We start from the raw sequence: 14,376 nt of genomic DNA on the forward strand, positions 1-14,376 counted from the left end.
GCGGCGCTGCCGGAGGGCGCGGAGCGGCCCCGTCCGACCCCCCCCGACCCCCGGGACCCCTCCGGGACCCCCTCCCGGATCCCCCCCCGACCCATCCCCGGCCCCCGGCCCCGGCCTCGGCCGCGGCCCCTCCCCCCGGACCCGGCGCTATGGTGAGCGGCGGGCGCGGCAGGTCACGTGGGTTTGGGAGGGGCGGGAAATTTGGGGAGGGGGGTCGTGACCTTTGACCTTTGAGCACGTGACCTCGGGTTGGCAAGGTGGGGGGGGCGGCGAAACTCCCGAGACCATCCCGGGGTCCGATCCCACGTGACCTCACCCCTCCCCCCCCCCCGGGTATCACGTGGTTTTCCAGACCCCTCCCCCCACCAAGGGATCCCCCCCTTTAAGGGGTCCTCAAACCCCAAATCCCCCCAAAATTCCCTTAAACCCACCCCAAATCCCTCTTAATTTCCCCCAAATTCCCCCAGACTCCCAAAATTCCCCCAAATCCCCCTAAAACTTGCACAAAACTCCCCAAAATCCCCCCAAAGTCCCTCCCAGTCCCTCCCAGTTCCATCCCAGTTGCTCCCAGTCCCCCCAGTGACCTTAAATCCCCCCAAAACTCCCCAAAATCCCCCCAAATCTCCCCAAAACTCCCCCAAATCTCCGCAAATTCTCCAAAATCTCCCCAAATCTCCCCAAAATTCCCCATAATTTTCCTCAAATCCCCCCAAACCTGCTCCCAGCCTCTCCCAGTCCCCTCCCAGTTCCCTCCCAGTTGCTCCCAGTCCCTCCCAGTGACCTCAAATCCCCCATGACTCACCCAAATCCCCCCAAAATCTCCCCAAATGCCCCCCAAACCCCCTCCCAGTCCATCTCAGTCCCTCCCAGTTATCTCCCAGTTGCTCCCAGTCTCTCCCAGTTCCCTCCCAATTCCTTCCCAGTCCCTCCCAGTTCATCCCAGTCCCTCCCAGTCCCTCCCAGTGAGCTCAAATCCCCCGTAACTCACCCAAATCCCCCCAAAATCTCCCCAAATGCCCCACAAACCCCCTCCCAGTCCATCTCAGTCCCTCCCAGTTATCTCCCAGTTGCTCCCAGTCTCTCCCAGTTCCCTCCCAGTCCCCTCCCAGTTCCCTCCCAGTCCCTCCCAGTCCCTCCCAGTGACCTCAAATCCCCCATAACTCACCCAGATCCCCCCAAAATCTCCCCAAATGCCCCACAAACCCCCTCCCAGTCCATCTCAGTCCCTCCCAGTTATCTCCCAGTTGCTCCCAGTCTCTCCCAGTTCCCTCCCAGCCTCTCCCAGTCCCCTCCCAGTTCATCCCAGTCCCTCCCAGTGACCTCAAATCCCCCATAACTCACCCAAATCCCCCCAAAATCTCCCCAGAGCTCCCCTAAATGCCCCCCAAACCCCCTCCCAGTCCCTCCCAGTCGCTCCCAGTTCCCTCCCAGTGACCCCCCAGCCCCCCCAGATGCGGTTCATGCTGCTGTTCAGCCGCCAAGGGAAACTGAGGCTGCAGAAGTGGTACCTGGCCACGGCTGACAAGGACAAGAAGAAGATGGTGCGGGAGCTGATGCAGGTGGTGCTGGCCAGGAAACCCAAAATGTGCAGCTTCCTCGAGTGGAGGGACCTCAAGGTGGTCTACAAGAGGTAAAAAAAAAGTTTTAAAGTGGTAAAAAATGAGGTTTGGTGGCCAAAAAAGAAAAAAGTCGAGGGAAAAGTGGGCGCGTGTACAAAAAAACGGAGTTTCGCGGCAAAAAAAAAAGGGATTTTCTGAGCCAAAAATGGGGGGGTTGATCGTGGTTGGGTTGACCATGATGGGTTGACCATGGTTGAGTTGATTATGATGAGTTGATCATGGTTGGGTTGACCATGGTTGGGTTGACCATGATGGGTTGACCATGATGTGTTGACCATAATGGGTTGGCCATGATGGGTTAACATTCATGAGTTGATCATGGTTGAGTTGACCGTGGTGAGTTGACCATGATGAGGTGACCATGATGGGTTGACCACAGTTGGGTTGACCATGATGTGGTGACCATGGTTGGGTTGACCATGGTGAGTTGACCATGGTGAGTTGACCATGATGGGTTGACCTTCATGGGTTGACCTTCATGAGTTGACCATGGTTGGGTTGACCATGGTGAGTTGACCATGATGAGGTGACCGTGATGGGTTGACCACAGTTTGGTTGACCATGATGGGTCGGCCATGATGGGTTGACCTTCATGAGTTGATCATGGTTGAGTTGACCATGGTGAGTTGACCATGATGAGGTGACCATGATGGGTTGGCCATGATGGGTTGACCTTCATGAGTTGACCATGATGGGTTGACCAAAGTTTGGGCTGACCATGGTTGGGTTGACTTTCCTGGGTTGACCATGATGGGTTGACCTTCATGAGCTGATCATGGTTGAGTTGACCATGGTGAGTTGATCATGATGAGGTGACCATGATGGGTTGACCACAGTTGGGTTGACCATGATGGGTTGGCCATGATGGGTTGACCATTGTGAGTTGACCGTGATGAGTTGACCAAAGTTTGGGCTGACCATGGTTGGGTTGACTTTCCTGGGTTGACCATGATGGGTTGACCTTCATGAGCTGATCATGGTTGGCTTGACCATGATGAGTTGACCATGATGGGTTGACCATGATGAGGTGACCATGATGGGTTGACCACAGTTGGGTTGGCCATGATGGGTTGACCACAGTTGGGTTGACCATGATGAGGTGACCATGGTTGGGTTGACCATGATGAGTTGACCATGGTTGGGTTGACCATGATGGGTTGGCCATGATGGGTTGACCTTCATGAGTTGATCATGGTTGAGTTGACCATAGTGAGTTGACCATGATGGGTTGGCCACGATGGGTTGACCTTCATGAGTTGACCATGATGGGTTGACCAAAGTTTGGGCTGACCATGGTTGGGTTGACTTTCCTGGGTTGACCATGATGGGTTGACCTTCATGAGCTGATCATGGTTGGCTTGACCATGATGAGTTGACCATGATGAGGTGACCATGATGGGTTGACCACAGTTGGGTTGACCATGATGAGTTGACCATGGTTGGGTTGACCACAATGGCTCGACCATGGTTGACTTGACCATGATGAGGTGACCATGGTTGGCTTGACTGTGATGGGTTGACCACACTTGGGTTGACCATGATGAGTTGATCATGGTTGGCTTGACTGTGGTTGGCTTGACCATGATGAGTTGACCATGGTCAGTTGACCATGGTTGTGTTGACCATGATTGGACTGACCATGACAGGTTGACCATGGTCAGTTGACCATGGTTGCGTTGACCATTGTGGCTTGATCTTTATGAATTGACCATGATGAGTTGACCATGGTTGGCTTGACCATGGTTGGCTTGACCATGGTTGGGTTGACCTCGATTGGACTGACCATGACAGGTTGATCATGATCAGTTGACCATGGTCAGTTGATCATGATGGGTTGACCGTGGTTAGGTTGACCATCATGGGTTGATCTTCATGAGCTGACCATGATCGGGTTCACCATGGTTGGGTTGACCATGATGAAGTGACCATGCTTAGGTTGACCATGGCTAGCTTGACCATGATGGGTTGACCACAGTTGGATTGACCATGATGAGTTGACCATGACGGGCTGATCATGATGGGTTGACCATGGTTGGACTGACCATGATTGGACTGACCATGATGGGTTGACTTTCATGAGTTGACCATGATTGGACTGACCATGATTGGACTGAACATGATGGATTGACTTCCATGAGTTGACCATGATTGGACTGACCATGATGGATTGACTTTCATGAGCTGACCATGGTTGGGTTGACCATGATTGGACTGGCCATGATTGCACTGACCATGATGGGTTGACCATGATGGGTTGACTTTCATGAGTTGACCATGGTTGGACTGACCATGATAGGTTGACCATCATGGATGGACTTTCATGAGTTGACCATGGTTGAATTGACCATGGTTGGGTTGACCATGATGGATTGACTTTCATGAGCTGACCATGGTTGGGTTGACCATGATTGCACTGACCATGATGGATTGACCATGATGGATTGACTTTCATGAGTTGACCATGGTTGGACTGACCATGATTGGACTGACCATGATGGGTTGACCATGATTGGACTGACCATGATGCGTTGACTTTCATGAGTTGACCATGGTTGGACTGACCATGATGGGTTGACCATTATGGGTTGACTTTCATGAGTTGACCATGATTGGACTGACCATGATTGGACTGACCATGATGGATTGACTTTCATGAGTTGACCATGGTTGAGTTGACCATGATTGGACTGACCATGATGGGTTGACCATGATGGGTTGACTTTCATGAGTTGACCATGGTTGGACTGACCATGATTGGACTGACCATGATTGCGCTGACCATGATGGATTGACTTTCATGAGGTGACCATGGTTGGGTTGACCATGATTGGACTGACCATGATTGGACTGACCATGATGGATTGACCATGATGGGTTGACTTTCATGAGCTGACAAAGGTTGGCTTGACCATGATTGGACTGACCATGATAGGTTAACCATGATGGGTTGACTTCCATGAGTTGACCATGATTGGACTGACCATGATGGGTTGACCATGATAGGTTGACCATGATGGATTGACTTTCATGAGCTGACCATGGTTGAGTTGACCATGGTTGGACTGACCATGATGGATTGACCATGATTGGACTGACCATGATTGGACTGACCATGATTGGACTGACCATGATGGGTTGACTTTCATGAGTTGACCATGGTTGAGTTGACCATGATTGGACTGACCATGATAGGTTGACCATGATGAGTTGACTTTCATGAGTTGATCATGGTTGAGTTGACCATGATTGGACTGACCATGATGGGTTGACCATGATGGATTGACTTTCATGAGCTGACCATGGTTGAGTTGACCATGATTGGACTGACCATGATTGGACTGACCATGATGGGTTGACCATGATGGATTGACTTCCATGAGTTGACCATGATTGGACTGACCATGAGTGGACTGACCATGATGGGTTGACTTTCATTAGTTGACCATGGTTGGCTTGACCATGATTGGACTGACCATGAGTGGACTGACCATGATGGATTGACTTTCATGAGTTGACCATGGTTGAGTTGACCATGATTGGACTGACCATGATGGGTTGACCATGATAGGTTGACCATGATGGATTGACTTTCATGAGTTGACCATGATTGGCTTGACCATGATTGGACTGACCATGATTGGACTGACCATGATGGGTTGACCATGAGTGGACTGACCATGATGGGTTGACCATGATGGATTGACTTCCATGAGTTGACCATGGTTGGACTGACCATGATTGGACTGACCATGACGGCTCCACCATGGTTGGCTTGACCGTGGTGGTGTCTCCTTGGGGCCCCGTCCCGCTGGGTTTTGGTGGCCTTGGGGACGTCCCCACGGCGGCGTTGTCCCCCAGGTACGCCAGCCTCTACTTCTGCTGCGCCATCGAGGGCCAGGACAACGAGCTGATCACGCTGGAGCTCATCCACCGCTACGTGGAGCTGCTGGACAAGTACTTCGGCAGCGTGAGTGGGGACACGGCCCGGGACACCCCGGGGACATCCTGGGGTCACCAGGGTCACCAGAAACATCTCAGGGACACCTCAGGGACACCCCGGGGTCATCAGGGTCACCAGAAACATCTCAGGGGCACCTCAGGGACACCCCGGGGTCATCAGGGTCACCAGAAACATCTCAGGGGCACCTCAGGGACATCCCGGGGTCACCAGGGTCACCAGAAACATCTCAGGGGCACCTCAGGGACTACCTGGGGTCATCAGGGTCACCAGAAACATCTCAGGGTCACCAGGGACATCCCGGGGTCACCAGGGTCACCAGGGTCACCAAAAACATCTTAGGGGCACCTCAGGGACACTCCGGGGTCACCAGGGTCACCAGAAACATCTCAGAGACACCTCAGGGACATCCCGGGGTCACCAGGGTCACCAGGGTCACCAGAAACACCTCAGGGACATCCCGGGGTCACCAGGGTCACCAGGGTCACCAGAAACATCTCAGGGACACCCTGGGGTTATCAGGGATGTCCTGGGGTCATCAGGGACACCCTGGGGACATCCTGGGATCATCAGGGACATCTCAGGGTCACCAGGGACACCTTGGGGTCACCAGGGACACCTTGGGGTCACCAGGGACACCCCGGGGTCATCAGGGCCACCTTGGGGACATCCTGGGGTCATCAGGGTCACCACAAACATCTCAGAGACATCCCGGGGTCATCAGGGATGTCCTGGGGTCACCAGGGGCACCCTGGGGACAGCCTGGGGTCATCAGGGACACCAGAAACATCTCAGGGACACCCCGGGGTCATCCCGGGGTCATCAGGGACACCAGAAACATCTCAGAGACACCCTGGGGTCATCAGGGACACCCTGGGGACATCAGGAACACCCTGGGGACATCCTGGGGTCATCAGGGACACCAGAAATATCTCAGGGACACCTCAGGGACACCCCGGGGACATCAGGGACACCCTGGGGTCATCAGGGATGTCCTGGGGTCATCAGGGACACCCCGGGGTCACCAGGGACACCTCAAGGTCACCAGGGACACCCCGGGGTCATCAGGGACACCTCAGGGTCATCAGGGACATCTCAGGGTCACCAGGGACATCTCAGGGTCATCAGGGACACCCCGGGGTCATCAGGGACACCTCAGGGTCATCAGGGACATCTCAGGGTCATCAGGGATGTCCTGGGGTCACCAGGGACACCTCAGGGTCACCAGGGACACCCCGGGGTCATCAGGGACACCCTGGGGACATCCTGGGGTCATCAGGGACAGCAGAAACATCTCAGGGACACCTCAGGGACACCCCGGGGACATCAGGGACACCTCAGAGTCATCAGGGACACCCCGGGGACATCCTGGGGTCACCAGGGTCACCAGAAACATCTCAGGGGCACCTCAGAGACACCCCGGGGACATCAGGGTCACCAGAAACATCTCAGAGACACCCTGGGGACATCCTGGGGTCATCAGGGATGTCCTGGGGTCACCAGGGACACCTCAGGGTCACCAGGGACACCCCGGGGTCATCAGGGACACCCTGAGGTCATCAGGGACATCTCAGGGGACATCCCGGGGTCATCAGGGACAGCAGAAACATCTCAGGGACACCCCGGGGTCATCCCGGGGTCATCAGGGACACCAGAAACATCTCAGAGACACCCTGGGGTCATCAGGGACACCCTGGGGACATCAGGGACACCCTGGGGACATCCTGGGGTCATCAGGGACACCAGAAACATCTCAGGGACACCTCAGGGACACCCCGGGGACATCAGGGACACCTCAGGGTAAACAGGGACACCCCAGGGTCATCAGGGACACCCTGGGGACATCCTGGGGTCATCAGGGACACCCTCTCAGGGCCACCAGGGTCACCCCAAATGCCACCTGGAGCCTCTCAAGGCCACCAGGACCACCCCAAGTGCCACCAGGAGCCCCTCAGGGCCACCCCAAGTGCCACCAGGGCCACCCCAAGTGCCACCAGGGCCACCCCAATGTCCCCAACCCCTCGTGGCAGGTGTGTGAGCTGGACATCATCTTCAACTTCGAGAAGGCGTACTTCATCCTGGACGAGTTCGTGATGGGCGGCGAGATCCAGGACACCTCCAAGAAAAGCGTCCTCAAGGCCATCGAGCAGGCAGACCTGCTGCAGGAGGTGGGGACACCCCAAAAACCCAGAAACCTACCCCAAAAAATCCACCCCGAAAAATCCAACCCAAGAAACCCAGCCCGAAAAATCCACCCCAAAAATCCACCCCGAAAAATCCACCCCAGAAAATCCACCCTGAAAAACCCACCCCAAAAAATCCAGCCCAAAAAATCCAGCCCAAAAATCCACCCCCAAAAAAATCCCCCCCAAAAAATCCACCCCAGAAAAGCCACCCAGAAAAATCCACACCAAAAATCCACCCCAAAAAATCCACCCTAAAAAATCCACCCCAAAAAACCCAGCCCAAAAAATCCAACCTGAATATCCACCCCGAAAAATCCACCCAAAAACCTACCCCAAAAAACACACCCCGAAAAACCCACCCTAAAAATCCACCCTGAAAAATCCACCCCAAAAAACCCACCCCAAATATCCACCCCAAAAAATCCACCCAAAAAAATCCACCCCAAAAATCCACCCCAAAAAAGCCATCCCAAAAAAATCCACCCCAAAAAATCCACCCCAAAAATCCACCCCAAAAAATCCACCACAAGAAACCCACCCCAAAAAATCCACCCCAAAAAATCCAGCCCAAAAAATCCACCCCAGAAAATCCACCCCAGAAAATCCACCCTGAAAAACCCACCCTGAAAAACCCAACCCAAAAAATCCACCCCAAGAATTCTACCCCAAAAAACCCAACCCCAAAAATCCAACCCAAAAAACACACCCCAAAAAACCCACCCTAAAAATCCACCCCAAAAAATCCACCCCAAAAAATCCATCCCAAAAAAATCCACCCCAAAAAATCCACCCTGAAAAACCCAACCCAAAAAACCCACCCCGAAAAATCCACCCAAAAAATCCACCCCAAAAAATCCACCCCGAAAAATCCATCCCAAAAAATCCACCCTGAAAAATCCACCCGAAAAATCCACCCCGAAAAATCCACCCAAAAAATCCACCCCAAAAAATCCACCCCAAAAAATCCACCTCAAAAAACCCACCCCAAAAATGCACCCCAAGAAATCAACCCCGAAAAACCCACCACAAAAAATCCACCCCAAAAAATTCACCCAAAAAAATCCACCCTGAAAAATCCACCCTGACAAAATCCAACCCAAGAAACCCACCCTGAAAAATCCACCCCAAAAAATCCACCCCGAAAAATCCAACCCGAAAAATCCACCCCAAAAAATCAACCCCAAAAAATCCACCCCAAAAATCCACCCCAAAAAATCCACCCCAAAAAATCCACCCCAAAAATCCACCCCAAAAAATCCAGCCCAAAAAATCCACCCCAAAAAATCCACACTAAAAAATCCACCCCAAAAAATCTACCCCAGAAAACCCACCCTAAAAAATCCACCCTGACAAAATCCAACCCAAGAAACCCACCCCAAAAAATCCACCCCAAAAAATCCACCCTGAAAAACCCAACCCAAAAAATCCACCCCAGAAATCCACCCCAAAAAATCCAACCCGAAAAATGCACCCCAAAAAATCCAACCCGAAAAATCCACCCTGAAAAACCCAACCCAAAAAATCCACCCCGAAAAATCTACCCCGAAAAATCCACCCCAAAAACCCCAAAAAACCCAACCCAAAAAATCCACCCCAAAAAATCCACCACAAAAATCCACCCCAAAAAATCCACCCCAAAAAATCCACCACAAAAATCCACCCCAAAAAATCCACCCCAAAAAATCCACCCTGAAAAATCCACCCCAAAAAATCCACCCTGAAAAACCCAACCCTGAAAAACCCAACCCAAAAAACCCAACCCAAAAAATCCACCCCAAAAATCCACCCCAAAAATCCATCAGAGTGGCTGGGGACACCCCAAAAACCCCAAAAAATCCACCCCAAAAAAATCCACCCTGAAAAATCCACCCCAAAAAATCCAGCAGGAGGGGGTCGGGACACCCCAAAAACCCCAAAAAATCCACCCCAAAAAATCCATCCCAAAAAAATCCACCCCAAAAAATCCAACCCAAAAATCCACCCCAAAAAATCCACCCCAAAAATCCACCCCAAAAAACCCACCCCAAAAAATCCACTGGGAGGAGTTGGGGACACCCCAAAAACCCCAAAAATCCACCCGGAGGGGCTGGGGACACCCCAAAAATCCCAAAAAATCCAGCAGGAGGGGTTGGGGACACCCCAAAAACCCCAAAAAATCCTCCTGGAGGGGTTGGGGACACCCCAAAATCCAGGGGGGACCTTGTAGGGTCGTGGTGACCCCAAAAATCTCTTGTGGTTCATCCACGGGGTCGTGGTGACCCCAAAAATCCCTGGGGAGGGGGAGTTGAACCCCCAAAATGGGATGGATCGTTCCAAACTGGGATTAACCCCCCCCCCAAACTGGGATGGAACCACCCAAACTGGGACAGAGCCCCCCCAAACTGGGATTGAACCCCCCAAACTGGGACAGAACCCCCCCCAAACTGGGACAGAGACCCCCAAACTGGTTCCAGTCCCCCAAACTGGGATTGAACCCCGCTAAACTGGGATTGAACCCCCCCCAAACTGGGACAGAGCCCCCCCAAACTGGGATTGAGCCCCCCCAAACTGGGACAGAGCCCCCCCAACTGGGACAGAGCCCCCCCAAACTGGGATTGAACCCCGCTAAACTGGGATTCAACCCCCCCCAAACTGGGACAGAACCCCCCAAACTGGGACAGAGCTCCCCCAAACTGGGATTGAACCCCGCAAACTGGGACAGAGGCCCCCCAAACTGGTTTTAACCTCCCCCAAACTGGGACAGAGACCCCCAAACTGGTTCTAGCCCACCCAAACTGGGATTGAACTCCCCCCAAACTGGGACAGAGCCCCCCCAAACTGGGATTGAAGTCCCCCAAACTGGTTCCAGCCCCCCCAAACTGGTTTGAAACCCCCCCAAACTGGTTCCAGCCCCCCCCCATTTTGCTGCAGAGCTCGGGGGGGCCCCTCGGGCGCTGCAGGGAAATGAGTCACCGGGCGCTGCAGTGTCACCTCTGCCGTGTCACCTCCCCCGTGTCACCTCCCCCCCCCCCCCCGTGTCACCTCCCCCGTGTCACCTCCCCCCCGTGTCACCTCCCCCGTGTCACCTCCCGTGTCACCCCCCGTGTCACCTCCCATGTCACCCCCCCGTGTCACCTCCTGTGTCACCTCCCCAGTGTCACCTCACCTGTGTCACCTCCCCCCCATGTCACCTCACCCGTGTCACCCCCCGTGTCACCTCCCGTGTCACCTCCTGTGTCACCTCCCATGTCACCCCCCCGTGTCACTTCCTGTGTCACCTCCTCCCGTGTCACCTCCCCCCGTGTCACCTCCCGTGTCACCTCACCCGTGTCACCTCCCGTGTCACCCCCCCGTGTCACCCCCCCGGACACGTGACACCCCCCCAGTGTCCCCAAATGTGTCCCCAAATGTCCCCCCCAACATGTGACGTCACCAGTGTCACCTCCCCTGTGCCACCCCCTCCCCAAATGTGTCCCCAAATGTGTCCCCAAATGTCCCCCCCGCCAAAAAAATGGAAAATTCTGGGGAGATTTCCCCCCTTTTCCGCCCAAATTTTGGGGTTCAACCCCCCCAGATTTTGAGATTGGTTCCTCCCGCCCCACCCAGACCAGACCCCCAAAAATTTTGGGGTTCACTCCCCCCTTTCCCCCAAATTTTGGGCTCTTCCCCCCCCAGATTTTGGGGTTCAATCCTCCCTTTCCCCCCCAAATTTTGGGGTTCACTCCCCCCTTTATCCCCTCCAATTTTTGGACTTTTTTCCCCCCCAAATTTTGGGGTTCACTTCCCCTTTTCCCCCCAAATTTTGGGGTTCACTCCCCCCTTCCCCCAAAAATTTTGGGGTTCAATCCTCCCTTTTCACCCCCAAATTTTGGGGGGGATTTCCCTTTATCCCCCACCCAGAACTCCCCAAATTTTGGGGTTCACTCCCCCCTTTCCCCCCAAATTTTGGGCTCTTCCCCCCCCAAATTTTGGGGTTCACTCCCCCCTTCCCCCCAAAATTTTGGGGTTCAATCCTCCCTTTTCACCCCCAAATTTTGGGGGGGGGTTCTTCCATTCCACCCCCCAAATTTTGGGGTTCACTCCCCCCTTTCCCCCCAAATTTTGGACTCTTCCCCCCTCCAAATTTTGGGGTTCACCCTCTTTATTCCCCCCTCAAATTTTGGGGTTCACTCCCCCCTTCCCCCCAAATTTTGGGCTCTTCCCCCTCAAATTTTGGGGTTCACTCCCCCCTTCCCCCCAAATTTTGGACTCTTCCCCCTCCAAATTTTGGGGTTCATTCCCCCTTTCCCCCCCAAATTTTGTCCTCTTCCCCCCCAAAATTTTGGGGTTCACTCCCCCCTTCCCCCCAAATTTTGGGCTCTTCCCCCTCAAATTTTGGGGTTCACTCCCCCCTTCCCCCCCAAATTTTGGACTCTTCCCCCCTCCAAATTTTGGGGTTCACTCCCCCCTTCCCCTCCAAATTTTCTCCTCTTCCCCCCCAAATTTTGGGGTTCACTCCCCCCCCAAATTTTGGGGTTCTCCCCCACCCCCCACCCCAAATTTAACCCTTTCTTTCCCCCACAGGAGGACGAATCCCCCCGGAGCGTCCTGGAGGAAATGGGGCTGGCGTAGCCCCCCCCCCCCCCAAAATTTTGGGGGATCCCCCCCACCCCAAAAAAATTTTGGGGGACACCGTGGGACCAATCCCAGCCTGGAGAAAAATTTGGGGGGGGAGGGGAGGGGATGGGAGACCCCCCTATGGCCCCCCCAAATTGTAAATATATCTATAAAGGAAAGGGGGGGCCCGAAATTTTTTTGGGGGGGGATCCCCAAATTTTTTTAGGGGGGGTTGGGATCTCAAATTTTGGGGTTCTTCCCCTTCTCCCCCTCCTCAAATTGGCCACAAATTTTCAGCTGCTTTTTTTTTTGGGGGGGAAATTCAAGTTTTTCACCCCAATTTTTGAGGACCCCCCCCCTAAAAAAAATAAAAAATTCTTTGGGGACCCCACCCCGATTTTTTGGGGACCTCCCCCCCTTTAATTATGGACCATTCCACCCCCTCTCCCCCCCAAAAAAAAAAAAGAAATTAATTTGGAATAAAATCGAGTGGAGAATTGAGCTGAGCTTCCTGATTTTTTTGGGGTAAAAAAAATGAGATTTTCGGGTTTTTTTGTCCTTTTTTGGGGTTTTTTTGTCCTTTTTGGGGGGTTTTTTTGGTCATTTTTTGGGGGTTTTTTTTGTCCTTTTTGGGGTTTTTTTAGTCATTTTTTTGGGTTTTTTTTTTAGTCATTTTTGGGGGTTTTTTTTGGTCATTTTTTGGGGTTTTTTTGTCTTTTTTAAAAAATTTTTTAGTCATTTTTTTGGGTTTTTTTGTCATTTTTGGGGGTTTTTTTTGGTCATTTTTGGAGGTTTTTTTATCCTTTTTAGGTGTTATTCTTTATTTTTTAATATTTTTTAATTTTTTACCTATTTGGGTTTTTTTACCTTATTTTGGGTTTATATTTCCTATTTTGGGGTTATTTTTCCTATTTTAGGTTTATATTTCCTATTTTAGGTTTATTTTCCTTTTTTTGGTGTCATTTTTCCATTTTTTTATGTTTATTTCTCCATTTTTTGGTGTTATTTTTCCATTTTTTGGGCTTTATTTTTCCTTTTTTGGGGGTTTATTAAATCCTTTTTGGGGGTATTTTATCATTTTTGGGTTTTTTTTAACCCCATATTGGAGTTATTTTACCTCATGGAGTAATTTTGCTCCTTTTGGGGTTATTTCACCCCTTTTTGGGTTTATTTTTCCATTTTTTGGGTTTATTTCACCCCATTTTGGGCTCCTTTTACCCCTTTTTGGTGTTATTTTACCCTTTGTGTTATTTTACCTTTTTTGTGGTGATTTTACCCCTTTTTGGGGTCGTTTTTTCTCTTTTTGGGGTCATTTATTTCCTTTTTAGGGTCATTTTTTCTCTTTTTAGGGTCATTTCTTCTCTTTTTGGGGACATTTATTCCCTTTTTGGGTCATTTATTCTCTTTTTGGGGTAATTTCTTCCCTTTTTGGGGTCATTAATTCCCTTTTTAGGGTCATTTATTCCCTTTTAGGGTCATTTATTCCCTTTTTGGGGTCATTTTTCCTCTTTTTAGGATCATTTTTTTCCCTTTTTGGGGTAATTTTTTCTCTTTTTAGGGTCATTTCTTCCCTTTTGGGGTCATTTCTTCCCTTTTTGGGGACATTTATTCACTTTTTAGGTTCATTTCTTCCCTTTTTGGGGACATTTATTCCCTTTTGGGGTCATTTATTCCATTTTTAGGGTCATTTTTTCTCTTTTTCGGGTAATTTCTTCCCTTTTTGGGGTCATTTCTTCCCTTTTTGGGGACATTTATTCCATTTTTAGGGTCATTTATTTCCTTTTTAGGTTCATTTCTTCCCTTTTTGGGGACATTTCCTTTTTGGGGACATTTATTCCATTTTTGGGGTCATTTCTTCCCTTTTTGGGGTCATTTTTTCTCTTTTTAGGGTCATTTATTTCCTTTTTAAGGTCATTTATTCCCTTTTGGGGGTAATTTCTTCCCTTTTAGGGTCATTTATTCCCTTTTGGGGTCATTTCTTCCCTTTTTGGGGTCATTTCTTCCCTTTTTGGGGTCATTCATTCTCTTTTAGGGTAAT

General features: G+C 51.4%; 1 protein-coding gene across 1 annotated transcript; it reads left to right on the forward strand.

The window, feature by feature from the left end:
- The first annotated feature begins 72 nt into the window (after window positions 1-72).
- AP1S1 (adaptor related protein complex 1 subunit sigma 1) lies at window positions 73-12,782 on the forward strand. The gene is made up of 5 exons (XM_084224444.1): window positions 73-152; window positions 1,452-1,630; window positions 5,478-5,586; window positions 7,608-7,745; window positions 12,306-12,782. Exons 1-5 carry the CDS (start codon window positions 150-152, stop codon window positions 12,351-12,353), a joined length of 477 nt encoding a protein of 158 aa, XP_084080570.1. The 5' UTR covers window positions 73-149; the 3' UTR covers window positions 12,354-12,782.
- The last annotated feature ends 1,594 nt before the right edge of the window (window positions 12,783-14,376 follow it).

Source organism: Fringilla coelebs (genome assembly GCF_963513975.1).
Source record: "Fringilla coelebs genome assembly, chromosome: 38".
In the NCBI taxonomy this organism is placed as follows: Eukaryota; Metazoa; Chordata; class Aves; order Passeriformes; family Fringillidae; genus Fringilla; species Fringilla coelebs.